This window comes from Cottoperca gobio, chromosome 17, assembly GCF_900634415.1.
Source record: "Cottoperca gobio chromosome 17, fCotGob3.1, whole genome shotgun sequence".
Classification (NCBI taxonomy): domain Eukaryota; kingdom Metazoa; phylum Chordata; class Actinopteri; order Perciformes; family Bovichtidae; genus Cottoperca; species Cottoperca gobio.
Window position 1 is genome coordinate 1,936,163 of NC_041371.1, and position 27,867 is coordinate 1,964,029.

A 27,867-nucleotide genomic window follows, 5' to 3' on the forward strand; every position below is an offset into this window, starting at 1 on the left:
AGACAATAATTACAAATAGAAATAAAATGTGCTGCAAATGTCAAGAAACATAAAAATATAATAGAAAAGATACAATAAAAATATTATTTGAAATTAAAGAGAAGTACAGTTTGAGTGACTTGATATTTAAAATATATACATAACAAAGCAAATTATTAGTCTTTCTCTAGAAATGGAAAATAAATATTTACAGAAATGTTTTGTGCTGTTGTACCTGAATCCGCCATGAGGGGGCGATGTCCGGAAAAACTGGCCAAAGTGTTTTTCAGCGTCTCTTCCGGTTCTAACGGAACGAGGAGCCTTCCTTTCCCTGTGCCGTCTGCGGACCACAACGTGTCCCGTCAAAATGGCACTTTATAATTTCAAGAAGATTATGGTGGTTCCCACCGCAAAGGTACGTTTTATTTCTCGAAGTGTCCTTTTAAACGTCGGTTGTTCTTCCGGTTTAGTTTGTGAGCTTTGAGAGAAAGTGGAAGATATGAAAAACATGGTGGGGCTGTGTTGGGAAGGAAAACACGTGTCGAACTGGTGAAAAGGGACATCAGCCGGTTTCCTTCTAACTTTAAGTATGTTGTTATGAGTTGCAGTATCAAAATAGGAAAGGAGAACAAAAGAGTCCAAACGGCTAATTATTAAGTCTGAACAGTATTAGGAGATGAAAAGGCCAAGATATGTCCCGCACCAAACTCCCTTCGAAAATCTGGACGTTTAAGACTTCTGTTTTTACTACGATAAGGATACACTATCTAATCTGGTGTACATGGAATAAGTTAAGCATCTTAAATCAAGATGAACTCGTGCTCCTCACCTGGTACTCCAGCAGTGTCTGTCCATTTAAATACCGTGTCGCTATAGGGGGAGCTGTCGTCCCAAAAGTTAGGCTGGCAAAAAAAGAGCTACCATTTGTATTATTTGTATGCCGAATTTACAAGAGGACACTGTTTATTTGTGGTCATAATACAAAACGTTGTTACAAGGTGTCTGCGTTTGCCGATAAGCGATTATATATTAAACTGACAGATTTGTTAATACGGTTCGGCAGGACTCTCTGGGAAAACAGTTTACATGAGGTTATGCTTTGTGGAAGTATAGGAAAACTGTATGTTTTTATGAATAAATGTTAAGTTCCAGTGCCTGCTACAGTGTTGATAGATATGATGTACAGATAACTGGACAGTCAAATTTGCAATGATCTCAAAACTTAATCAAGTAATATGTACCAAAGGCAAAATAAGTTAAGACAGGCCAAAACACAACACATGAGGCAAATACAAATCACACAAACATCTTATAGAGGAAAAACATGCTTTACTGAAAATAAAAGCTTGTTTATCTATTTTCCGATGATGTTGAGGAAAGAAAGTAATTTTCCTTCACTAAAACCTTCCATGCTGTTCCCCTTTCTGCAGGATTTCATCGACATCACTTTATCCAAAACCCAAAGGAAGACGCCCACAGTGGTACACAAGCATTACCAGATCCACCGCATCCGACATTTTTACATGCGAAAGGTGAAGTTCACCCAGCAGAGCTACCATGACCGCCTCTCGCAGATCCTCACCGACTTCCCCAAGCTCGACGTAAGTCAAGATGCTCCGAAAGATCTTCTTGTGTACTTTAAATAACCATTGTTTCCGTTTGTCTGACACCAATCACAAGTCTGTTTAACGTCTCGTTTTCCTTCAGGACATCCATCCATTCTACGCAGATCTGATGAACGTGCTGTATGACAAAGACCATTATAAGTTGGCTTTGGGACAAATAAACATCGCCAAGAATTTGATTGATAAGTAAGTTTGTCTAAAATCTTATTGTTGTCGTAATAATTATAAAAGGAAACGGCAGCAATTTAACGTAACCCAGAAAGGGATAAACGATGGCTTGTAACATTGATTTGTTTAACCCTCCAGTGTTGCCAAAGACTATGTGCGTCTGATGAAGTATGGAGATTCTCTGTACCGGTGTAAACAGCTGAAGAGAGCTGCACTGGGTCGTATGTGCACCATCCTGAAACGGCAGAAGTCAAGTCTGGAGTATCTGGAACAAGGTAAATGTCTTGTGGCTGTAACGATGTTAAAGGAGCTTTTCTAGAAGTAAACATTGTGTTTTGTGGATTATTTAGATATTTGTTGGTCAAATTCTGCTTTTTATTTATTTTCTGTCTTCATAAGCATGTTCAAAATAACTGATCTCCTGTCGTCCCGCTCCAACAGTGCGTCAGCATCTGTCCCGTTTGCCGAGCATTGACCCCAACACGAGGACCCTGCTTCTGTGCGGTTACCCCAACGTCGGCAAGTCCAGTTTCATCAACAAGGTAAACGGCTCTACAGGAAACACTTGTTGTAACCGACACACTCCAGACTCGTACACACCCTTGGTTTCAGTACTTGAAGTAAAGTTAACACAAATGATCTTCTCTGTCAGGTGACACGAGCTGACGTCGATGTCCAGCCCTACGCCTTCACCACCAAGTCTCTGTTTGTGGGCCACATGGACTACAGATACCTCCGCTGGCAGGTACGACGAGTCTTATGTTACACGCGACTCGTGCTTTATGTTCTCCTTCACGTGCGTGTTCTTTTGCTTAAGATGTGCTCTAACTAGTAAGGTTGCCAACATCAGTCCTTTTGTCAGAACATTGTGGGAAATGTCCAAGATTATGTCTTTAAATGTCTTGTTTTTCAGCCCATAACTCAAAGATATTCAGTTTAATATGATACAAAACAGAGAAAACCAGGAGTTCTCCACATTTAAGGGGCTGAAAACAGCATTTCTTTGCAGGAAAAATAATCAAAATAGTTGCATGTCGACTAATTGTTGCAGCTCTAAACTCTATTTACATGTTTGTCCTGTTTTTAATTTGAACAGAAATGCTGCTAAATGTTTTCAGATGGTTTAAAATGCTATTATAAAGATCGTGTGTGTGTGTGTGTGTGTGTGTGTAGGTGGTGGACACCCCCGGTATCCTGGACCACCCTCTGGAGAACAGGAACACCATCGAGATGCAGGCCATCACAGCTCTGGCTCACCTGCGTGCGGCGATTCTTTACGTCATGGACGTATCTGAGCAGTGCGGCCACAACCTGCAGCAGCAGCTGGAGCTCTTCAACAGCATCAGACCGCTGTTCGCCAACAAGGTCAGACTGCTGTCACGTTACAGCTGTTGAGCTTTATGATGTGATGATGATGTTGGAGAACTGCACTCAATGTGGGGCAGCGGTGTGATGTTGAGGTTTGCTGTGACACGGCTCTTATAGGCGGTTTTTGGTTCTTGAAACTAGACGATTAGAATTACAGCTCAATACCAAACCTTTGATCGCACGCATCAACCACAGAACATGAATCCACAAAGTCTGTGGAAGGTTTCCTGCATATTGAGCAGGTCTCTCTGAGAAGCATTGATTTGACTGTAAGAGTTCAGGCAGTCAAAGTAACACTGATGTCTCCCTGCAGCCTCTCATCATTGTGGCCAACAAATGTGACGTGAAGAAGATCAATGAGCTGTCTGAGGAGGACCAGGTGGGTGATCACATGTGCATGACGTGAACTTACATTAACGTGTAGGATTACTTTGCACGGCTGGTTTTAAACTCTAAGAACTTCATGTTTGTTTTAGTGGAATCTAAATATTAAGCTGCAGAAATGGACTGTTTGAGTGTTAAAGGTGACCGCTGTCTTTTTTTGCTGTCAGAAAATCTTTGCAGATCTCACGACTGAGGGAATCCTTGTGATTGAAACCAGCACGCTGACCGACGAGGGAGTCATGCAGGTTAAAACTGAGGTGAGCTGCAGCGAGCGTCAGGCTCCCTCTGAGCCCTGTGTGTGTGTGTGTGTGTGTGTGTGTGTTGTGGTGTTTGCTGTGAGCGAGTCGTGGTTAATGCTCCTTGTGTTTGTCAGGCCTGCGACCGGCTCCTCGCCCACCGCGTCGACAACAAGATGAAGGGCAAGAAGGTCCACGATGTTCTCAACCGGCTCCACCTGGCCATGCCGGCCAAGAGAGACGAGAAGGTAAAATCAGCCATCGTCTGCTCGCTAGCGCCGACATGGAGAAGAGTTTTATGTTGCGCAATATTGAACCAAAATGTGTGATTTTCTTTCATTTGGATTATTGTAAAGTTGGTCTTTAATTTCATTCTGAATGGTGTTAAAAGAAACGCTGTTCTGGCTGGTGACTGATATTAAATCATTTCCAGGCGAGGCCTGCGTTCATCCCAGAAGGAGCTTTGATGCGCAAGAAGGCGATGGAGGTGGACGCACCCAAACGCAAACTGGTACGTGCGGCGTTCTCTTCAGACGACGGTTCATTAAACCGAGACGTGACTCCTCACAGTTGATTATAATAAAACATTTTACTGTTCTGGTCGCAGGAGAGAGATCTGGAGGTGGAGCTCGGCGACGACTACATCCTCGACCTACAGAGTAAGAAGTGTTTTCATGTAACGTAACTGAATTTGTAGAAAGTAAATGATTATATCTAACGTTTCTTTGTGATTTTAAAGAATACTGGGATCTGATGAACGAAGATGAGAAGCAGGATATAGTCCCTGAAGTGTGGGAGGGCCACAACATCGCAGATTACATTGATCCTGACATCATGAAGGTGAGTGTCCCTTTAAGTACGGCTGCAGTGACAGAATTATCTCTTTCTCCTGAAGCTTCTGAACACAATCTGTTTCACTTCAGAAACTGGAACACTTTTAATATGTTCATTTATTATGTGATCACTTTCCTGTCTCTCAGAAACTGGAGCTGCTGGAGAAGGAGGAGGAGCTGAAGGAGCGAGCCGGCGAGTACGACTCTGACGATGAGAGCGAGGACGAAGAGATGCAGGAGATCCGCGTTCTGGCCAAACAGATCCGCGAGAAGAAGCTGCTGCTGGTCGTGGCGTCCAAAGAGAAGGACGTGCACGGGCCTCGCATGCCCAGGACCACCACCAAGGTGAGGACACGGCTCGTATGGAAATAGTAAATGCGTTCTCGAGGTTAACGAGCGTGTGAGGAATATAACGGAGACATCCTTCACGTTGAGCACCGTTCCCTCGGATCCTAAAGTTTTACAATCTAAAGATAACGCCTTAATTTGTTTTTTAAATGTCTTCAATCTTTCAAGTTTCTCTCTAATACACATTTATCAGAGAAGCTTCCTCTTGTTCCCGTGGTAACACCGTTGATCTCAGGTTTCATCGGTTACCTTTACACATTCAGTGTTGAACCAGGCGGAGCTAACATTTATGAAATCATTTAAATGAGTTTAAAGTGGCACCATTATATCTCATTTTATTAAATACTTTACTGAATGCTTCTCGTATTAATGTCATATGAGCATTTTATTTTGAAAAACACCTGGTTTGCCTGCTTCTCCCTCTGCACTCGGCCCGTTCCCGCTGCAGTGTGTTTGTTCTGTAGAGTTATAACTTAACTCAAACCACAACTGTCTCTTTGTGTCTCTCTTGGACAGGTTGAAAGAAAGAAGCTGGAGAAGGAGATGGGGAGCCTCGGTCTGGACATGAATGACAAGGACGAGGTAAGTTCTTCCTTTAGATCAGAACCTGCAGGTTCGGTCTCTTACTTCCTGTTTCATGTGAACATTTTAAGTTTTACAGCTTCTCAGAAAGTGTAGAACTGAAACAGTTCTCTGTCGGTACATATTTCACAACATATTAAGGGACATTGAATCTCTTCTAAACTTCACATTTTAGAACTTTAAAGAAAATTAAGAATAAAATGAGGTTTTTACTTTAGAAGCGAGTCGTGTCTTTCTTTGGAGGCCAGAAAGAGATGAGTCTCTGCAACGTCTCTGTGCTGGACGATGGAGATGTTGTTTATATGAATGCATCGTCTCAGAGCCTCAGCTCTCTGGATACCGTCGACCACGGGGCACTGAGACTCATAACAACCTCAAACCCTGACGCACCACTGCACCTTATATGCTCGTGTTGGATGGTCTTCCCTGACCTCCCGTAGACTGAAACACTGCACATTTATAAAACTATTCTGGGTACTCTTCCACAATACCTAAGGATCTACATGAGTAGGAAATGTAGTGGACCGTATTGGCTTCTCTCCGAGGACTTGTTTCTTCTAACGGTCCCAGAAGTCCGTACAGAACTTGGGAACAGGACGTTTAGTTACGCTGCTCCGGCTGCCTGGAAGCAGCTGCAGAATGAGCTGAAGCTCAGAGAGCCGGTCTCTGTAACAGACTTAAAGCAACTCTTAAAGACACTGAAGCAGACCGCTGGGTCTGTAACTGTTTTCATTAATGTTGAGACTGTTTAATGTCTGTAACTGCTGCTGCCGGTCCCGACCAGGACGCTCTTGAAAAAGAGATTTATAATCTCAATGAGACTTATCCTGGTTAAATAAAGGTTATAAATAAGTTGTAAGATATCGCCTACACTTCCTGTTTCTTCTTCTTGTCCTTGGATCAAAACGTCACATCCTGTAGAAAAGTTCTGTTATTGACATTTTCAGTCGTTAAGTCCGATTCTGTGTAAATCATGAAGCCATTTTTGCCAACGTCGTATCTCGACCCAAAACATGACGTCTTTAAGGCCTTCACCAAATAAGAGTCATGACGCCGTGATGGAGACGCACGGAGGCAGAGATTGATGAGTATTCCCTCTTGTGCTTTCAGAGTCACTACGCTCAACAGGCCCGGCGGTCCCGAAGCCTCACCAAGAAACGTAAGCGTGAAGTTTCAGTACCTCCGACCTCCAAAACCCGCAGCCAGAGCGCCTCCAGGCCACCGCGAGACCAGTCTGGTGTACGAGATCCAAAGGTACGTGACGCCGTCTTTACTTTTTACTTTCCCGTACTAAACAACGCTGCAGTTTATGACGATGGGTTTTCTTTCCCGCCTGAACAAAATAATGAACTGGATTTTATCAGGAAGATTACGTGTCAATTCATTATTACAGTATTGTTTATTTATTTCCTCCGTCAGTCATCTTAAATATTCTGAATAAATGCCTCCAAATTATAATTAAAAATGTTTTATTTGTTTTCACATAAAGAAATTATCAATTTAAATAAATGATAATAAATAATTTAATCTATAAAGCTCTTTTTGTTACAAAGTGCTTTACAAAATATTTTAAAAGTTATACAACATTGAGCATCAGAGCTAATAAATTATATAAAAAGAGCTGTAGGTGAAAGTTCACTTATAAAAATATGTTTTTAAGAGGGATTTAAACGAGGTTAAGGAGCTTGCCAGTGTAATCTGCTCACACACACACACACACACACACACACGCGTACGTGGGGGTAAACTCTAATCTGCACATTCAGGAGTCATCTTTGTTGTGTCGTGTAAAGTGACACTCTTAATGTGATAAGGCACTGGTGCATTAAATAAATCTCTTATTCTGAAAGGTAAGTTGAAGAGAACTCACGTCAGTGTCTTGTTTGTTCCTCAGATGGCACGGAAGGCAACATTCTTGATGAAGAACTCTCAGAAAGACAGGAACCGCCAAGGCAAGAAGGGCGAGGCAGACAGACACGTGTATGACCTCAAACCCAAACATCTCTTCTCCGGGAAGAGGACGTCCGGCACCAACGATCGCAGATAATGCGGCTTCTTCTGGACTGTTGAGACCTGGACGCTCTTTTGGAAAAGAGCGGCTTCTGTGTGGAGATAATGTCGTCATTCTATATATTTTCCCCGTCAGTAAAAAGAGGAACATGAAATATCTTTCCTTTTTTTAAAGTGAGGTAACTCTGGTCTTGTAATATATTGGGAGTCATTGAGGATGGCGGCAGCGTAGAAAACTGTAACGCTGCTGTGGAACTACACCAAGGCATTTAAATGATTAGTAATTATAATAACTCTTTCTTTTTATTTGTCAGCGCTCAACAGTAAAGTTGTGACGATCAAAGTATATATGGAAAAACAGACTCAAATCAGTTGTGTGATAGTCCATGCCTTGTTTTGTCACTGGCTGCCATTCTCAAAAACCTACTTCTGTATTTACAAAAAAACATATTGTTAAACTGATTTTGTATTTCACAAGTTTTTCTCTTGGCAATAACAGTGAAGTTAAATTACAGCTTGTATGTGGCTCAGAAAAAGCTGAGTTTACTTTGGATGAAGTGATGATGATGCTCTCTTTACAAGTCTCCCTTTGAAAAATATTCAAGTTAACAAGGGAGCTCAATAAATATACACCTGAACAAACACCGCTGTCTGTCTCATACCTGTATAGAGTGGGAAATGTTTGTTATCATTTCACTATCGTTTTAGCTACAAAGTCTTTCAGAACGCGACCAAATCAAACATTGGGATTTTAACAATTTAAGTGTTTCCTTGCTTCTGTCAAATACACGCGCATTGTACAATATGAGTTTACATGTTTTACGAGCCGTCAACAGCAACTGTTTAATTCGGCAGGCATCATGTCCATTTACAAGCATCTACAGTAACAATACAAGTACACTTTCTGTAAAAAGGTTGTGTATATGCCAGATGAAGTAGGTTTATGTGCAACTCATTTAAAATGTTGTTTTCTAATAATTGTTTTTTATATGCCGAATTTACAGGGATATGTCATTAGTTTTTTAGAAAAACAAACTCACAATTGTTTCAAATGCTGGGGTGTAGTAACAACCAAGAAATTAAGAAACTACACATTTTTGAGTAGAGTATGGTCTGAAGCTTTTATTGTGAAAAACCCCGGGCCGGTATTAGCTTCGTTATCTGGCTCACGTCGCGGAGCTCGTCAACTGTCAACACGGATTGTGGACAGTGAAAACCTGCGCTGCTTTGTCACACATTGAAGAAAATGGTAGAAACGGTGACATTTCCCACAATATCCCGGAATAAAACGTTGTATTTGTAGACTTTCTGGTAAGTTGTGATTGTCCATGTTTGTGAAGGTTGTGTTAGCCGTTAGCCTGTTAGCATGTTTGGCACCAGCAGCTAACGTCAGTGGGGATAACGGTAGCTCTGCCTAGCTTAACGCGATGTAACAAGGCTAACATTGTCTCCTGCTAACGTTCACGTACAGCCAGGGGATTGTATTCTCTCTTAATGTAAGTGTTTTCACTCCTAATGTTGGCTAAATGTTTGTTTCCTTACCCTCAGTCATCTAGAGGAACTCCCTACCAGCTGTCTGACAGCTTTAACCAGACACTTTCATTATTCAGCAGAAAGACGCATTCATGTGTGACAGAAGCAGGAATGGGTTTATTTCGGGTTATTTGGCTGCTTATAGATAAAACATAATTCATGTGTCCAGAGACCTTAAGTCAACTCAAGGGCAAAGATTTGTGACAGCTGCAGCCAGGCTTATGTTGTGTCATGACTGAGCATCCATTACAATGACTGTCATCCTGATGCGCACGAGCTGAAGGGGTCACTGTAAGTAGATACATGAGATAAGATCATAAGAGATTTATTCCTGTTAGCTGTTATTATGCTACATAACTATAGAGCAATGGATCATGACAAAGCTGACAACATACAGGCTTTTTCTTAGGCAAGGCTAGTTTATTTATATAGCTTATTTAAGCAACCTGGTAATTTAAAGTGCTTTATATAACACATCAAAAGCATCCAGACGAATACAAACGAGACACTCAAAGAGAGAATAGAAATAATCCAAGTAAGTCATTTATATAGCATAAATGCATAAATCATTTAGTGGCTCCACCAATTTAAATGTGAGGATTTGCAGCTTTTGTCTGTTTTTATATAATTCATAAATGTAATTAGAGTTTAGACAATTAATTGATTGATTAGCCGTTTAATGGAAAATTCATTTCATAAAAGCTTTTTATTTTATTTTATCAAAAGTGCCAAAAACACACTGGTTCCAACCTCTCAAATGAGGATGTTTGCTGGTCTTCTATTATAGTAGTGAACACTGTAAGTTATGGACAGTTGGTTGAATGAACAAGACATTTGATGCAACATCTTGAGCTCTGGAACATCTGGACCTTTTATAGATCAAACAGTTAATATATTATTTTAAATGATCTCTAGGAACTTGGGCTTTTTCTCACATTTTTGTGGCATTTTATTGACTTGATGAATCATTTAATTGGAAATATAATCAATGTGTTGCAGCCTTACTAAAACATTTAAATGCCTGTTTAAAATAACAGCTCCAGTCCATGACATAGCTGAATATTTAGCGAGGGGTGTTGATCCTGGACGCCCAGCAACACTCTGCTTCACACGGGGAAGCTGCCAAACACGAGCACTGCCAAGTGCAACACAGTCGTCTTGTGTTTTCCGCTGATTGTAGTTGTTGAGTGTGGGACTCGCACCCACATTATTTCCACCAGAATTCACCCTCTTGACCCTTTGGTCACCTTCATTCCTATGATTTTGTGCTTCCAGACCGTGGTTGCATCAATTTTGGAAGGAGGGATGCCGGTGGAGAGCGGGAGCAGCGCCGCCGCCCGCCAGGCCAAGCAGAAGAGGAAGTCCCACAGCTTGTCCATCCGCAGGACCAACAGCACAGAGCAGGAGCGCTCCGGCCTGCAGAGAGACATGCTGGAGGGACAGGTAAATGTCTTTGCATCAACTACTAGAATCACCAGCTTGAAGCTGCTCCTCTGGGATTGTCAAACTAAACTGTCATAGTTACCTTACTGTCCTAATGTGTCAGCACCCGTAAGCACTTTTATTGTAAGCTTGAGCCAATTAGGTTTTTGATGCCGGCTTAAGCATGCTACTACTACAGCATGATAGCTGTAATGTTGTTTTAACTCAGTGGTTGAATCGGATGGATTAAGAACAGGCTTAGGCCTTTGCACTTCGCTCAGGTGGAGCGCTTAGATCAGTGCTGTTTGTTCCCGGTTCTCCGGAATGAGAGCCCTGCTGGGTTGTAATCTGGTCAGCTCATAAGGAACTGAATTACTCCTGTGATGGGTAACACAGGGACCCAATTATCTGTAAAGATGGTTCACTAAGAAAGCCACTGAATTGGCTACATTCCACTTAGATTTAAACATCCTTACCATTGACTGTACATACCGTGACATCACCCTTTAGTTTGGGGAATACCGTTTTGAAGCCTTGAGTTTGGTATTTTGGCCGTCTCCATCTTGGATTTTGGCCGTCGCCATCTTGGTTTCTTGCAACCAGAAGTGACACAGAAAAGTTTACTGAGGTAATTAATCAAGTAAGAAGTCGGGTCATTTTCTCATAGACTTCTATACAAGTTGGACTTCTTTTTGCCCCCTGTGGAGTCGCCCCCTGCTGGACGTTCTTTTAAAGAATGCAGGTTAAAGGTACATCCGCACTGGCTTCACTTTTTAGACCCGGATGCTGCTGCTTGATCTTTACTCTGTGTTCACCCTTGGTGAATTGTTATTGTATTTGTATGACCTGAACACAGCTGAGGTTCCACAGTTGAGAACCTCGGTTCTTCCAGAACAACAGAAGACATTGAATCCTTTTTCAAAGGCTCTTTGTGCAAACTGGAGTAAACTGAGCTTAATGTGGGAAATTAGTGGCGGGTTAGTTTCTTGCTAAAGAATAATCCAAAAGAGAAGTTTCATGGTTTGCTGTGTCATGAGATCAAGTCTGGATTAATGTTGTCCTCATTGGAGCCTGAATATGTGATATAATAGTTAGAATATAATAGTTAACAAGAACACATACACACTTAAAAAGCTTTTCACCTTTATTACTACTTTTTTAATTAGGTGTGTGTGTGTGTGTGTGTGTGTGTGTGTGTGTGTGTGTGTGTGTGTGTGTGTGTGCGTGTGTGTGCATATCTTCTTTCCTTAACTTTGCAATATGCACTTTATTTGGATTTAAATTCATATCAGGTTTTGTGGTTTTTATATTTCTTATCTGATGAGTTTTGTGCCCTGATCTGGGAGAAGGGTTCATCTTTGCTTTTTATGGTTAAAACGAATAAATTAAACTTGAATCTTCAAGTATAAGTGAAGCTGAATTAATGTCTGTAGAGTCAAAACCTCGACCCTAATAGTGGTTTCAACAACTCTCGTTGATTATTAAACATCCCAAAACTAGATGAATCAGAGCTTTTCCATTAATGTCTGCCGCTCTGACACCGACAGCTTTAAGGTTATTACACCTCATTAAGAAATTAGTCCAATTAGCTTTTGTACTGATTTCCCCGCGGTGCACTCGCGTACCTTCTGAAAGAGCTTCTCGTTATAATAATAAGTAATAATCATGGTAACTTGATGTTTAGAAGACTTTACTTGGTGTTTCTTGAGAATACGCTTGACACCCTACATGGAAGAACACGGTTTGTTATCGCGGCCCGTGTTCGAAAGACTCCCTGAATGTGGAACATGAATCTGTGATGTACATAAACATCATGCAGAGCCATTGAGCAAAGAGTTCTTCTGGATTCTGGCCAGTTTTAAGGAGCTGTTCTCATCGAAGGTGGTGCAAACAGTGTAATCCCGTCCTCACGACTTCTTTTTCTTTCACTCTGGTCCCTTTTGGTCCCAGTCCTCTGATAACCTGGACTCCCTCGTCAGGATGGAGGTAAGTTGTAGGTGTCTAGTCTCCGTGTTTCAGACATTAGTGTATCTCCCCAAATAGTTCATAGAGCTAGCTTTAATGGTGTAGTTTAGGCTCATTCAGAGGAGGTGTTGAAAGGGATTTCTCTATTTTAAATTTGATATTCTAAGTATTCCAGCAGCATTTAGGGTGTAATCACACTCACAATAGGTTTTGTTTTGCTAAAGGTGTAAAAGAAGACGTGAATGTGTTTTGTGTTTGGTGCAGTTCCAGCCACACGGACAGATCAGGAGTTTTAACTCAAGATCACACGACTCACACGCTCGTTCAGTGGACAGTCGAGTGTCCTGTCGCTCTGAGAGAGAGTAGAAATAAATCTAAACATGATGCACTTGTCTTGTCTCTTACATGTCGTTCACCACGACAGCGAGAGAGTTTTCCAGCAGGCTGGTTATTGTGTTGATGAGATGTAAACACAAATGTTTCCCAATCTCTGCAGTGGACGAGGGGAGAAAGATATGAGAGTCACTTCATGGACTTTCCCGTAAATAATAAACACAAGAAGAACAAACTAAACCTGAGCATCAACCTTGTATGCAAAGTTTTCTAGTATGTGGGACTATTACTATTACTATTCCCCCACGCTGGAGTCTTTCCTCCCCTTCAGTCTTTTGTCTCTGTGCTCAGAACCTTTCAGCCTCGGTGAATGCTAACAGCACACTTGACTGATGTCTTTAGAAAATATCGCTGCAGGAAGCAATTCAGCCCAAGCAAGAGTGCATTTAGGAGAGTACACTGACTGCACTCAGGTACAAAGACACACTGAGCAGCTTCATCAGGATTGGACAAAGCTGTGAGGAGATGTGACCCACTTCCTGTTTGTGCTTTCAACTCTATCACAGCAAGACTGTAAGAGAAGATGTTGTGAGCTATTGACTACTGTCATAGCATACTCGCAGGTATCGGGACTCATTAGTAGGACTTCTAATTTTATGTTTTTATATAACCTATTAGTGTTTATTTTAAATGGATACACATCGCTGTATAACACGTATTATACAATCACAAATACAGAACCCTTGTAGTTCTCTTCCCATTCTTTCAGTTTTGGACATTGAGTTACTTTTATTTATTTATTAATTTTAAGGGTTTTTGTACGTCTGCTTCTTCCGAGATGAAACATGAGGTTGTGGTTACAGAAAGGTCGAATGACAGCAGATGATCATTTGGTACGACTGCCAAGAGATTCACATCTGTGTCCTTATATGTTGGTCTGTCACTTTATATCTTTCTTCTTCATATGTACTTCTTTCAGCCTATTATAGCTTCTTAAATATCCTAAATGTGCTGCTTTCCTTTGTCATAAATGTGACTTAATAGAATATATTTGGGTTTTTGACGGATTTTCAGATTTGAAGACGTCGCTCTGGGAATTAAAAATGTATATTTTTGACATTTTATAGATAAAACGATGAGTTGAGAAACTCATTGGAAGACTAATCCATAATAAGAAGTGCTGTTAGTGTGCAGCCCTACACTCTCCTCCGTTTCATGTCCTCCTGTCTCCCTGCAGGACTCCAAGCTGCCTCTGTCTCTGAGGAGCAATCTGCTGGACCTGTTCAGTCAGATCGAGAGGGAGTTTGAAAACCTCTACATAGAAAACCTGGAATGTAAGTCAGAACATATTGCTTTGCTTTTAGCTGAGGTCTATTAAAACCCAGTAGAGCTGGAAGCTACTCGTTGCAGGTCGGAGTCTCCTGCATTTATGTGAGCAGCTCGACCGGAACAAACTCCCACTAAGTGCCTTCTCCTCATCTAGTCTGGGGGTCAAACACAGCTCTTATTTTTCCAACCTTGAAGCTACATGGTTTGCAAATATCTATTGTGCTACCTCCTCTATTGCATTTGAATGAGAAGTAGTTTTGAATGTGTCATTAAATAGCAAGAATACAAAATAGAATAAAAGAAAATCTCCTAAATACAACAACTATTTCACTTTCTTTGATAAGAATCAGGAACAATGAGTACGTTTCACGTGGCTTCTTCTTGATATCAGCGGATATAACCGGCTTATCAGTTTTACATTTACAGTAATCAACATGGCTTTTAACAGAATAATTAATTATATTACAAGCTGACGCATCTTTAGAACATGTTGTGTCTTGAAGAGGCCGTTGTTTGACGCTTTTAAGCAGGATAATTCATTGTATACTTGACCGTCTATCCAGCTACCCAACGATGACACAACATGGTCTTTTGTGAGAGCGTCTCTGGTGGTTTCTATAAGCACACAGCTGCTGCTCGTCACTGGCTGATAGCCTGGTGTGAACATGGCGACGACAGGGGAACCCTTCCTAAACGTTGCTGTGCAGATGTTTATTATTGCTGTCAGTCTTTTAACACGTGACCTGTTTGACTGTCAGTACGCAGAGAAATCGAGACGCTGAACGATCGTTTGACTGCAGATGGACAAACCTTCGAAGGAGCAGATTTAGCCAAAGGAGCACTGAAAACAAAAGGTGAGGCACAATTCACTCTCTATACACATCAGGTGTGTGTGTGTGTGTGTACCCTTAAGTCTGTGTAACCAAAATACAGAAAATAATACTGAAGTTGGTTAAAAATGAGCTTTATTTGTATAGCACCTTTCATACAAGAATATAGTACAAGATTAGACAGAATAAGATCATTTACAGTACAATAATCACAGTATTGATGTAAATGAGTCTGAAGTACCATTATAAAAATAGCTGAATTAAAATATAAAATAGCAGAATTATAATATAAAAATAGCAGAATTAAAATAATATAAAATAGCAGAATTATAATATAAAATAGCAGAATTAAAATAATATAAAATAGCAGAATTAAAATAATATAAAATAGCAGAATTATAATATAAAATAGCAGAATTAAAATAATATAAAATAGCAGAATTATAATATAAAATAACAGAATTAAAATAATATAAAATAGCAGAATTATAATATAAAATAGCAGAATTAAAGTAGTATAAAATAGCAGAATTAAAATAATATAAAATAGCAGAATTATAATATAAAAATAGCAGAATTAAAATAGCAGAATTAAAATAGCAGAATTAAAATAATATAAAATAGCAGAATTATAATATAAAATAGCAGAATTATAATAGTATAAAATAGCATTGGAAAACGTACTTAACGACCTCGTGAAACCACGTTCATCACCACTCTTGTAAATGTTTGAAACGATCAGAGCCACATGTTGAAAGCTTGAGATCCACAACGGGCCCCTGTGGCCCTTCAGCTGGTTTACGCCCTTTGCTACATTCTTGGTCGTCTTCCCGTTTCATAAACAAACCCCAGTTTGTTAAGTTTTATGAAACGTCTAATCTATTTTAAACGGATGCACTATTATATTAAGTGATATTGTTATGGTGAAATGTCTCTGTGAATTCCTAAATTCCCCCAAATTGACATACTTTCTATTGCTGCTTTGTATGTGCTCTGCTCATTTACTATCATATTTTCATTCTTCATTAATATCTCATGTTTGTGACGATCCACAGCGAGTCACAGCACGAGCCAGCTGTCACAAAAACTAAAGACAACCTACAAGGCTTCCACAAGCAAGGTACAAAGTGTTTAATATTTGTATAATTATCCAGACATTTGTGAATTACTGTTGTAGACATTATAGGTAGAAGTCTGCTTTTATAAGTGTGTGTGTGTGTGTGTGTGTGTAATTCGGCATCATTGTTCTCTAGCTCGTCACCATCACATGACTTTTGAATGTTTAAGAGAAGAACTGTCTTTTTTCACCTTTTTGCTCGTAGCCGCGTTCAAACTCTTGCCATGCCAGAGTAGGTGGATCCCGCAACTTCAGCGTAACCAGTTGGGAGTTGTGGGGTGGAGACTCATGGGTAAACTTGTTGCTTTCTCCCCCCCCTTGTGTGCCAACATGCATGAACAGCCCAGCCAGGGGGTCGACTCTCCCTCCCCAAGAGACTTGGTCATTCAAATGTAGGAGTTTGAGCTTTTCTTTCAGACTCTGGTGTGAGATAAAACAACTTTATCATCTCACTAACAGGCTTTTTTCAGTTGCACCTCTTTTGGATTTCATTTAGCTTCTTGGCAGCATTCACATAACGGTACACCATGGAGACGTGTTTAACATGAAGCGGTCTAAAACACTGACGCGGGACGAGCGTTCGATGATCGGAGCGCGTGGTCTGCTGAAAGGTGCTCGGCCATGTCACTTTTAATTCTTTTAAATCCTACTAAGATCAACGCTGACGTTCTGTTAACAGAGATGTATCCTGTATACGGCTGAGAGGAAGTCGGTTCTCTCAAAGTACAAGAATAAACACATTTTAAACTTACTAAACGTGTGAATTCACTGTTTTGGTTTTTAATCCCCAGAGATTCATCACAACTAATACTCCATTCTGTAACCTGATACAGATTTAGATATTTTAGAGTTTGTGACCTCGTATATATCAAATGTTAAAAAAAGATTTAAATAACAAAACACTTTCATTATGAAGATCTGATGAATTATTATTAAAAGAAAATAAGAGATGCAATATCCATGTGTATACAGAGACGCAGGTTTCTAAATGAAACATCAGCACCAGTTTATCTGCAACACGCTAAAATCAGCCAATACAACAACTCCACAAAACCTTTTATCTTGTGGAAATGAAGTTAATAATTTAAATGTAAATGAATGTTTCTGTTAAACATCCCTTTAACGGATGTATTGAGAGATAACGACAGACTGCACACTGAAGCTGCTGTCGAGCATTCACAGCTGGGTGCGTTCGATGTTTAGATTTCTCCGCTCAGTTACTTAAAGATTATTTTGCTTCTGCATTTTCTTAACCCTTCCAGTCCCTCTTGCCCCTTTTCATTTTAATGTAGCATGTTGCATCCGTGTTACATTTGTTCTGGATTCATCATCATTCTCAGGACAGAGTCCGCTCAACATTCATACAGCACAGAAACAATGTTCTAGGAATATATGTGATGTTTGAATCTGCTGCCTGCTAACAACCAGAACGCTCCAGTGTCAGCTGATATATTGTTAACAGATAGAAACATGTCTGCTCTGTGTCGTGGTTGTGTTTCCCACCTGAATGATGCCTTTCTTCATGCTCTCCCGCTTCCTTTCAGTTGGAATTTATTTAGTGATCTGTTTCCAAAACGCACCGAGGGTCCAGTTTGTATCATCCCCATCTTTAATGTAAACACTCGATTAAAACTTGATATTAATCACCGATCAAATTCTTGTCTCCCCGTAACACAGTATCCTTTTGCCCCCTCTTTCTTCCCCTTCTAGATGTCTCTTTATGTTTTGCGGTTTCACATGCATCGATGATGAATGCAGTATTCAGTCCTGAGACTTTGCATTTGTGTTGATACCAGATCTGGGTTGACCGGTGGTTTACGGTGTTTGTTTTAAACCCCACCGAGAAAACAGGCTTAAAGCAAACACCGATAAAGAGTTCTTATTTTATAACCTGTTGAACCCAGGACTGATATGAATAACGCTGTTGTCAACCAAAGCTTCTTTGCACTGGCATACTACAAGGACCCTGCTGACCCGCTTCCTCCCTCTCTCAGACCAGGGTTCCTACACAGCTCCAACAAAGTCTGGAAAGTTTTAATTGGATCATTTCTCGGCCTTAAAATGTTGAAACCTTCTTATTTTATTGCACGTAAGGTCTCCTTAATATTACCTTTTAAGATTTATTGATTTCATTGACATTTAAAGTCACTAATTGGATAAAGAAAGAGGCCTTAATTATCTCTAATGTGGAACAGTTGTTGGGTCTTTAAAGTAAATGACTTCCCAGCCGACAAAAAGAAGTGTGTGGGACCCCTGTCAGGTTCAGTTCTGTGATGTCCTTCGTGTTAACTTTGAGTTTCATGTCGGTGTCAGATTGTGTCTAGTTTTAAAGCGACCACGTCCAGAGCGGTGTGCCAGCTGGTGAAGGAGTACGTCGGCCACAGAGACGGCATCTGGGACCTGAGCGTCACCAGGATACAGCCCGTGGTGCTGGGTACTGCGTCTGCAGGTGTTTACCTCACTTCACATGATTCCCTTTCCTTAATCTTTTATTTCCTGTCTCACGAGTCCGTCTCCCCTCTATTGAAGGATAATTAACTTTTATTTCTTTCTTAAATTAAAGATGATAATAGTAATATATTTTATTTATAGAGCACTTGATGATGGTGTTATGTATCGATGTTAAATCGTACGTCCCTATGTCCCGTTTATAAAATCTATCTGTATTTGATTTAACATCTATCGATCCAGTCGTTCATTTCATGCTGGATTTATCTTCAGAAAGTCTTTATGCAAACATCAGGCGCACCGTGAATGTAGACCGTAGTACACATGTTGTTTCCCCTCTCGTGTCTCCACAGACCACTCTGCGATGCTGTGGAGCATCGAGACGGGGAAGTGCCTCCTCAAATACATGGGCCATCAAGGATCAGGTAGAGCTCGCAAAGTAAAGAACGTCTCATTAGATTCACTGATGCTGTGCACACAGAGCGTCTCTGCAGGACTCCTGCTCCCCGATGACCTGCTGAGTCCATCAGGCTCTTTAAGCGCTCTCCCTTTTAACTCGCCAATAAAGGCTCATTGGAAGCGACCATCAGAAACTTGAAGGTCGGGGTTAAAGCGCTACAGCGTGACGTAACACATCTACTGTTTGTCTCTGTCTCTGCAGTCAACTCCATCAAGTTCCACCCCACTGAACAGATGGCGTTAACAGGTAAACATCTATACATTATAATAACAATGTGCAGCCTCCTGCAGGTTCACGTTGGAACAGTGGAAAGTTATTTTGTTAATGTTAAGTTTGAATAAAGTGTGTTTTATTATTCTCCACCTTCACCGACTGAAGGAGAAACTGAAGGTGCCACAAACGTTTCAAAACGCTTAAAAACAAGAGAAAATAGGTTTTAAGATCATTTAACTTGATTCAACGTTTGTTACAACTTATTTACTGTTTTCTTATTTATTTATTGTGTGTACTATTTTAAAACGCATAGAGGGACGCCACGAGTATAATGACAATAAAGATATTCTGATCTGACTGAACACGTGTCTTTACACTCTTTCAGGAGGGCTTGTTCTGACCTCTCATTGTCTCTCCCTCTCCTCCTCTCCCTCGCTTCTCTCCTCCTCCTCTCTCCTCTCCTTCTCTCCTCTCTCCTCTCCCTCTCTCTCTCCTCCTCTCCCTCCTCCTCTCCTTCTCTCCTCCTCATCTCTCCTCTCCTCTCTTCCTCTCTCTCCTCTCCTCTCCTCTCTTACCCCTCCTCTCTCCTCTCCTCCCCTCTCTCCTCTCCTCCTCTCCACTCCTCCCTCCTCCTCTCTCACTCTATCTCTCCTCTCTCTCCTCTCTCTCTCCTCTCTCCCTCTTTTCTCGCTTTCATCCTCTTCTCCTCTCTCCTCCTCCTCTCCTCTCTCCTCTTCTCCTCTCTCCTTCTCTCTTCTCCTCCTCTCTCTTTCTCTCTCCTTCTCTCCTCTCTCCTCGCTTTTCTCCTCTCTCTCCTCTCTCCTCTTCTCCTCTCTCCTCCTCCTCTCCTCTCTCCTCTTCTCCTCCTCTTCTCCTCCTCTCCTCGCTTCTCCTCCTCTCCTCTCTTCTCCTCGCTTCTCTCCTCTCTCCTCTCCTCTCTCCTCTCCTCGCTTCTTCTCTCCTCTCCTCTTCTCCTCCTCTCCTCTTCTCCTCTCTTCTCCTCTCCTATCCTCTCCTCCTCTCCTCCTATCTCCTCTCTCCTCTCTCCTCCTCTCCTCTCTTCTCCTCCTCTCTCCTCGCTTTTCTCCTCTCTCTCCTCCTCCTCTCTCCTCTCCTCTCTCCTTTTCTCCTCCTCTCCTCGCTTCTCTCCTCTCCTCTTCTCCTCCTCTCCTCTCCTCCTCTCCTCTCTCCTCTTCTCCTCCTCTCTCCTCCTCTCTCCTCTTCCTCTTCTCCTCTCTCCTCTCTCCTCTTCTCCTCCTCTCCCCTCCTCTCCTCTCTTCTCCTCCTCTCCTCAGCCTCCGGAGACCAGACGGCTCACATTTGGAGATACATGGTGCAGCTGCCGACTCCGCAGCCTGTTGCTGATATCAGCGTGAGCATCATCAATACCGTGTGTGTGTGTGTGTGTGTGTGTGTGTGTGTGTGTGTGTGTGTGTGTGTGTGTGTGTGTGTGTGTGTGTGTGTGTGTGTGTGTGTGTGTGTGTGTGTGTGTGTGTGTGTGTGTGTGTGTGTGTGTGTGTGTGTGTGTGTGTGTGTGTGTGTGTGTGTGTGTGTGTGTGTGTGTGTGTGTTTAATTGTTTCCTGCGTCAGCAGCAAACACCGTGTGAGGACGACGTGGACTTTTCGGATAAAGACGAGGCAGACGGCGAGGTCGAGGGTCCAAACGACTGTCCTTCTATTCGCATGGCAACCACGACTCTGCGCAGCCATCAGGGCGTGGTGATCGCCGCTGACTGGCTGGTGGGGGGCAAACAGGTTGTGACGGCGTCCTGGGACCGAGCCGCCAACCTGTACGACGTGGAGACCTCAGAGCTGGTCCACTCGCTCACTGGTAGGATGAAAGTTATTCTCTCTCAATAGGAGTTTATTATAACACCTTAGGGAATCTGGGGCTTACATCGTGTGTGTGTGTGTGTGTGTGTGTGTGTGTGTGTGTGTGTGTGTGTGTGTTCAGGCCATGACCAGGAGCTGACCCACTGCTGCACACACCCCACCCAGCGTCTGGTGGTCACCTCCTCCAGAGACACCACCTTCAGACTGTGGGACTTCAGAGACCCGTCCATCCACTCCGTCAACGTGTTCCAGGGACACACTGAGTCAGAGACACACACACACACACACACACACACACACACACACACACACACACACACACACAGGTTACATGTTAGATTTTGTTACAGTTCACCTTCAGTCTAAACGTCTTCCTGTCCTTCGCAGCACGGTGACGTCCGCTGTCTTCACGGTGGGCGACAACGTGGTGTCCGGCAGCGACGACCGAACCGTCAAAGTGTGGGACCTGAAGAACATGAGGTCGCCCATAGCAACCATCCGCACAGACTCCGCCGTCAACAGGTCAGTGATGAACAAGACAACAGGTGTATTCTTCAGTGGTGCAGAGGACGCTAATAATCAGAGCGCGTTGAAGCGTCTGTGAAGCAGCTGGAGGTTTGATATCGTGTGAAAACAGAATCCACAGAAAGAAAACAATCTTTCATCAGTCATGTGACGGTTTCTGTTTTATCTTATTTAATATCGGCTGTTAGGACGAATCATGCAATCTGAAGATATGATCTCTGTGTTGACAAACTGTTTCATATGTTCAACGACTTGATGATTCATTATAATAAGGAATATATGTGTTTGTGGCAACTGTCGTTGGATTATGTAGCAAACAGCAACAAAAGACATTTATGAATGGTTGTGAATTGAAATGGTCATAACTCATGGCGGGATGCTGCAGTGAGAGTTGAAATCTGTTGTTGTTGTTGTGTTCAGGATCAGCGTGTCGGCGAACCAGAAAATCATCGCTCTGCCTCACGACAATCGGCAGGTCCGACTGTTCGACATGTCCGGGGTGCGTCTGGCTCGACTCCCGCGAAGCAACAGACAGGTCAGTGTGTGGCGGAGCAAACGCCTCCGATTGGCCCCTCGCAGCTTCCATACGCACACTTTTACATTTATTATGAAATTAGTTATTGCTCTTAAAATAGAGACTCACTCTCTAGAAAAGGGCATCATCCATCTGTACTGTGTCAGCTGGATCTTTCTAAGGTTTCTTCTTCTGCGTAATAAATATATGAAGTTTTGGAAGTGAACTCAACATATCCACAGTTCATAAATGATCAGATTCATATTAATTTGAGGATTTACTCTTTGATTTACTTGATACAGGAGCAAAACCTTTAATTTAGTTATTTTATTTTGATCTATTTTCTCATTTTATAGCTTATTATTATTATTATTATTATTATTATTATTATTATTATAATTATAATAATAATAATTATTATTATTATTATAATTATAATTATTATTATTATAATAATTATAATTATTATTATTATTATTATTATTAAATTACATTATTAAAGCTTGTAAGACTCTTAAATATCAAGTTAAGTGAAGAGTTTCCTGCTCTGAATGTTGCGTATCATATATGGCAAAATAAAGAAGTAAAATATCTACAAGCACAAAATATCTTTTTGTTTTTGCAGCAACTTGTATTCACCACATTGAATAATACTAATATTAAGAGTGAGTGTTGTTGAGCACACCTCCCCTCTCAGTGTTTAACAGCTGCTGTGTTGTCTGTGGGGGTTAGGGTCACCGGCGGATGGTGTGCTGCTCCGCCTGGTGTGAAGACAACACCTCCTGCAACCTGTTCACCTGCGGCTTCGACAGACAGGCCATCGGCTGGAACATCAACATCCCCGCCCTGCTGCAGGAGAAATGACCTGCGCCTCCTGCTACTGTCCCCCTTCAGTGAAGCTCCACCCAACGTCTGCCCCCCCAGAGCATCAAACACTCGCATCCTGCAGGCTTAAAAGGTGGCTTTAAAAAGTTTACTTTGACTTTTCGTCTGTGAAAAGTTCTCACATGACGTAGTTTGAGCGATCGCTCATTGGAAGTCAACGTTACGGAATTTTTAACAGCTGTCTTTAGAGTCTACAGGAGGAAAGTATTTGACTTGTAAAGCTCCCTGAGGTCCGACCTGCCCCAGACGAGGGAGGGTGGGACAGAGAAGGGGCTCGCGCTCGCTGCCTGCTGCATCCGTCACGCTCTCTAACTCCCCTCCGCTGATATACACGGAACACAAAGTGGTTTTCTTTTACGCTATCCAACAGTGGACCAGAAACAGAAAAATAACCTCGGATGGAAAAATCCACAAGTTTTTTGGTGTTTTCAGGAGTGAATCTGTGACAACTTCCTGATCTCTGCGATCGCTAAACGTAGGTGCAAAATGGCCGCACCAGAAAGAAGCCCTCGCTCTTTGAATTTGTCAAATTGATGCTTTTTACTTTCCATCTTTTCAATCTTTCAAGCACAACTCAAAGTTCTCTCTAACACACTTTAAACGTTCATGTTACCAGAGCAGCTCAGTCTGTGTGAGACATTAATGCACCTTTTAGGACTCATACTCCTAAATACTTCAAGCTTTCACAAGTTTCTTTTCGTTCTGTACATAGTGAACACAGTCGAAATAGAAAAGCTAAATGCTGGTGAGTTCCAGCTGCAGGCTGCTCGGACTCTTCTGCAACCTGAACACAATGTGAGTAAATACTTGTCCTGCGCTGAGTTAGTGCTAGAACGTTTTCTCTGTGCAGACGCTTGTACTGCCGGTTTGTTGTTAGCCCGGAACAAAGTAGGGCCGTACTACAGATCACGATTCTGGATGGCTTTCAGACTGAAGAGCAAATCTTCTTAATAACTTAGAAGAGGGAAAGTGGATATCACACACGCACACCTGCATTGGTCTGACGGTGGCTGGTTGTAAGATTTTAACACATCGTCCAAACCTTAGTCTGCATGAACTAGAAGATACAAAAATATAAAATCATAAATGTAATTGTAACCTACAAGAGAATTAAATATGTAATCTTAATTTGCATGCTTAAATCAAGACAATTAAACTTTGCTGATCTGTAAACCGATATATAAATAAGTTTTAAGAATAATAATAAATGTTGTTGCAATACCGCTTCCAGCCACCAGCCAGCATCACTTAAGTGGAAGTGAATTCTTAATTAACGTGAGTTATAATGAAATGTACAGACAGTATGTTCAGTAATATTCTTTAACAAACAGAAACATTAAAACCTTGAAGTGTTTGAGTTCTGACAGCCATCCAGACTTCCTGGTTCCTCTCAGTTTAGATGTGTTGGTGTTACAAACTGAAGCGTCCTCTCGCGTGTGGAGGCTTCAGTGTTCTGAATGTGTTCTTCACGGACTGAAACTTCTCCAGTGTTGCTCCCAGTATGACCTTGTGTGTGATTGGTCACATTTGTCTGGATGTGACCGTGTTTCTGTTCCTGTAACGCCATGAACCAGCCACTGTGTGTCTAGTAGACGGAGACAATGTAAACTACTTGTCGACAGAGTTTAGTTAGAGGCTGATACATGTGTAGATATTGTACCATCAAGACTTATGTGAAAGGAGATTTAAGTGTTTCTGTACGTTGGAAATGAAATGTGTCGTCTCTAAGAGCAACACCTGTTGAAATGGTTGTGAGGCAGGGCTGGGCAGCGACGTGTGATACTTACAGTAACCTCTATGTTGTACTAATGTTGTGTTTGGTACTAAATGGACTCTTGCAGCCTCTTTCTGACTCGAGACACCGAAGGATCCAGGGTCTGAGTTTACTTCCTGGTCTGCAGAAATGTAAACGATTGTTAAAATGATGTTGTTGACTTTGTGACAAGTTGAGTAAATACGAGATAAAGAGAACATAAGAGAGCTTTAGCTGCTCATTGATTTAAGCACTAAGACAGATAAAACACTCAGAAGGTCGGATGTGTTCAGCCTCTGCACGTCTTTGTTGTGACGTCCCTTCAAACGTCACATCAGTAAAGTATGAAGAGCAACAGGAAGTGCAGAAAAGGCCTTTTTGTTGTTCCTGAGTTTAGTTTGTGCGACGACACTCAGGGCCCGACGGCAGTGAATAACGAGAACAGCGACGTTGTGTGTTTTAGATGTTAAGACATTGAGAGCTTGTCGCTGCTACATGGACATTTATAATTATAACATGGTGCACTTTAAATGGCGAGAGGAGACGTGCGATGGAAGAAGTTTGAATAAAGAAGTAAATGTATTTATCGGCTTCCTTTTCAAACTCACAGCTTCTGTGAAAAACATCGAATAATTAGAATAAAAACATAAAACTTAACGAGAGATGACTCGAGATACTCTCGGTACCGACGGGACTATTGGACTTTTTCAAAGTGTGAGGAAGTTTTCCTGCGTTCTGAGATGAAGGGAGTAAACGTGATCTGCTGCGTTCAGCAGAGGAAGATAATATGTGTACGTTACATATCAATGAACTCTGAAACGAAGCTGGCGTCAGATCTGATGTTCCTCGGAGGCCCAGCCCTGCCGTCTGTACCAGTACTTGATATGATTGTATAAAAATAACTTTTGTTTCCTAGTTTATCGCAGTGCCCTTTAGTGCTTAGTGTTGGAACACTGTTGTGGGGATTCTGTCAGTGTCATATACGTAACGGTACTTTAAAACTAGTGAATCTTTAGAGGAGTGTCGTGATGCCGTCACCTGCTTTGCTTCCCCACTGCCACTAAAACAGCCAACGCTGCATTTAGAGAGGCTGTAATGATGTGTGTGTGTGTGTGTGTGTGTGTGTGTGTGTGTGTGTGATACAAATCAACGTTTAACACGTGTTTAATGTTGTGATAACAAGCAGTTACAAATGTTACACTCACAAGTTGCAGCATTAACACGATGAACAAGCACAGTCCATTTCAAACTGAATGTCTCGAAGTCCAGCTAGAGATGTGTGTGTGTGTGTGTGTGTGTGTGTGTGTGTGTGTGTGTGTGTGTGTGTGTTTGGTAACACTTTACAGCTGTCTTTTTGCACCCAGTGAAATGTATTTCTAACAATAAAAAGTCTTAGAAATACATTTAATGTTGAAGTAAATTTGCGTACATCAAGTAAATGGATGTTTACTGATAACTTGTCAAAAGGCACGTGTGAAGTGTTACTTTAAAACCATAACATTTGTATCATATAAATTGTAATATATGAAAAAGTCGCTGTTTAGTGTTTTTCAGCTGCAGCAGTTTTATTATTAGCTTTTATAACTTTGATGATCCTGCGTCTCATTGTGTTTGTATTTTTCTGTCTTCACATTCACGTAACTCGCAGGTTAACTTTGTCACTTATACCAGAGAGGTACTGTAGTCCTAAACTTAAGTTAGCCTGACGCTAATTATCTGATAAACATGTCAGCTGCAGACGAGACGTTTAGGTATATTAAAAACACACCAACCCTTCTTGTGAGGAGTTATTTATATTTCCAGGATCTGCAGCTTTATTTTCTCTGTATTCACTTCAGCTGCAAAGAGCACAAATTAAAACTATTTTAGCAGAAATAGGAGACGACACCGTTGATGCTCTGCAGAAGGAGTCATCCCTGGCTTAACTGACAAAACATTTTGTTTGTGTGAAGGAAATTTAAAAGCTGTGTGTGTGTGTGTGTGTGAATGTTCGATCTCTAAAGTTTCACTGCACTCATCTGCATTTTCTACCAACACTGAGCCACTCTGCTGCCTGCCACGTTCATAATAACGTCCAGTTCACACTGTTCACTCTCAACCACATGAAACCAGATCCCATCGCCGTGTTAAACTGGCTCCTTGGTGTTAAACTGGCTCCTTGGTGTTAAACTGGCTCCTTGGTGTTAAACTGGCTCCTTGGTGTTAAACTGGCTCCTTGGTGTTAACTGACTCCGTTAACTGGCTCCTTGGTGTTAAACTGGCTCCTCGGTGTTAACAGTGTTTTGTGTGATCAAAGTGGTTGATGTAGAGCAACAAACACCACAGCTCACTTCTCAGAAGAAAAAAGAAGAACCTGTTGGATCGACCTGACAGCAGTCTTGTGGTTAAAAGCTGTGTAATAATAATAAGGAACAAGCTTCTGCTTGGGAAATCAAAATAAACCATTTGTGCTGTTTGAACGTTTTTCTATACGAGTTGTTTTTTGTCTTTGTAGAGGATTCACCTGTACACCACCTGTACAGCTCCAAACAGCAGACAAACGGGAAGAAAGTGGAACATTTAGCAGCAAAAGAGTCAAATATTTGGACTTGTTAGAGACCAAAAACAACTGAAAACAGTCTCTTAACTAATTAAATTGTTGTTATCCTGCATTTTAGCGCCTTGAGAATGCTTTTAGCTTTGAAAGGCGCTTTATAAATACAATTTATTATTATTATTATTATTATTATTATTATTATTATAAGAAGTTCAGCCGTAGTGAAGTGAGGTACTTCCAGAGCGTCAGTACTGGCTTTACAAGAACAAAGCATTCAAGAGCAATTTGTTAATCCCAATATCATCCTGCAAGGGTTTTATAGTCTTAGTTGGGATCAATGGACCAATAGTGTTTGTTTAGCTCACAGTTGGACAAACGATTTGTGGACGTGATCTCTCGACCGCTCTTAAAATGCTCTCTTACCTAAAAGAAGAGCAACAATAAGAAAATATTGGTGAATCCCAGAAATCATTGAGCACCAACAAAATGAGAACAAATCGCCGATCGAACCAAAATAAGAGGAAATGTGTTCTTATATCGTTTCCTGCATGAAGTCCGTTGTTCTTTCATCAGGTGGATTCAAACACGACAAATTAATTATAATGTTGCTCCGTAACGGCTCGATGTGTAAATAAAAG

At 41.5% G+C, this 27,867-nt stretch overlaps 2 protein-coding genes across 6 annotated transcripts; both read left to right on the plus strand.

Annotated features, from left to right (window-relative positions):
• The first annotated feature begins 240 nt into the window (after positions 1 to 240).
• Positions 241 to 8,177, plus strand: gtpbp4 (GTP binding protein 4). 2 transcript variants are annotated; one of them, XM_029452656.1, is made up of 17 exons: positions 241 to 394; positions 1,410 to 1,580; positions 1,687 to 1,790; positions 1,911 to 2,047; positions 2,214 to 2,314; positions 2,425 to 2,517; positions 2,946 to 3,137; positions 3,454 to 3,519; positions 3,692 to 3,781; positions 3,898 to 4,008; positions 4,194 to 4,271; positions 4,368 to 4,419; positions 4,500 to 4,600; positions 4,741 to 4,938; positions 5,458 to 5,523; positions 6,634 to 6,777; positions 7,418 to 8,177. In XM_029452656.1, the coding sequence occupies exons 1-17, from the start codon at positions 347 to 349 to the stop codon at positions 7,568 to 7,570; spliced, it is 1,905 nt and encodes a 634-aa protein (XP_029308516.1). In that variant the 5' UTR covers positions 241 to 346; the 3' UTR covers positions 7,571 to 8,177. The 2 variants fall into 2 exon arrangements, with proteins under 2 accessions (XP_029308516.1, XP_029308517.1); XM_029452657.1 differs by lacking the exon at positions 241 to 394 and adding an exon at positions 445 to 566.
• Positions 8,178 to 8,672: 495 nt separating this feature from the next.
• Positions 8,673 to 26,916, plus strand: LOC115021928 (WD repeat-containing protein 37). Of its 4 annotated transcripts, none has more exons than XR_003833777.1 (17): positions 8,673 to 8,844; positions 10,342 to 10,509; positions 14,024 to 14,120; positions 14,874 to 14,969; positions 16,001 to 16,065; positions 16,405 to 16,454; positions 17,607 to 17,676; positions 18,376 to 18,511; positions 18,864 to 18,935; positions 19,172 to 19,216; positions 20,479 to 20,555; positions 20,777 to 21,014; positions 21,138 to 21,279; positions 21,404 to 21,538; positions 21,962 to 22,076; positions 22,788 to 26,008; positions 26,658 to 26,916. XR_003833777.1 is itself a non-coding variant. In XM_029452658.1 (16 exons), exons 2-16 carry the CDS (start codon positions 10,372 to 10,374, stop codon positions 22,917 to 22,919), a joined length of 1,608 nt encoding a protein of 535 aa, XP_029308518.1. In that variant the 5' UTR covers positions 8,673 to 8,844; positions 10,342 to 10,371; the 3' UTR covers positions 22,920 to 26,916. The 4 variants fall into 4 exon arrangements, 2 of the variants coding, with proteins under 2 accessions (XP_029308518.1, XP_029308519.1); XR_003833778.1 differs by having other exon boundaries at positions 22,788 to 25,829; XM_029452658.1 differs by having other exon boundaries at positions 22,788 to 26,916.
• Positions 26,917 to 27,867: the final 951 nt, after the last annotated feature.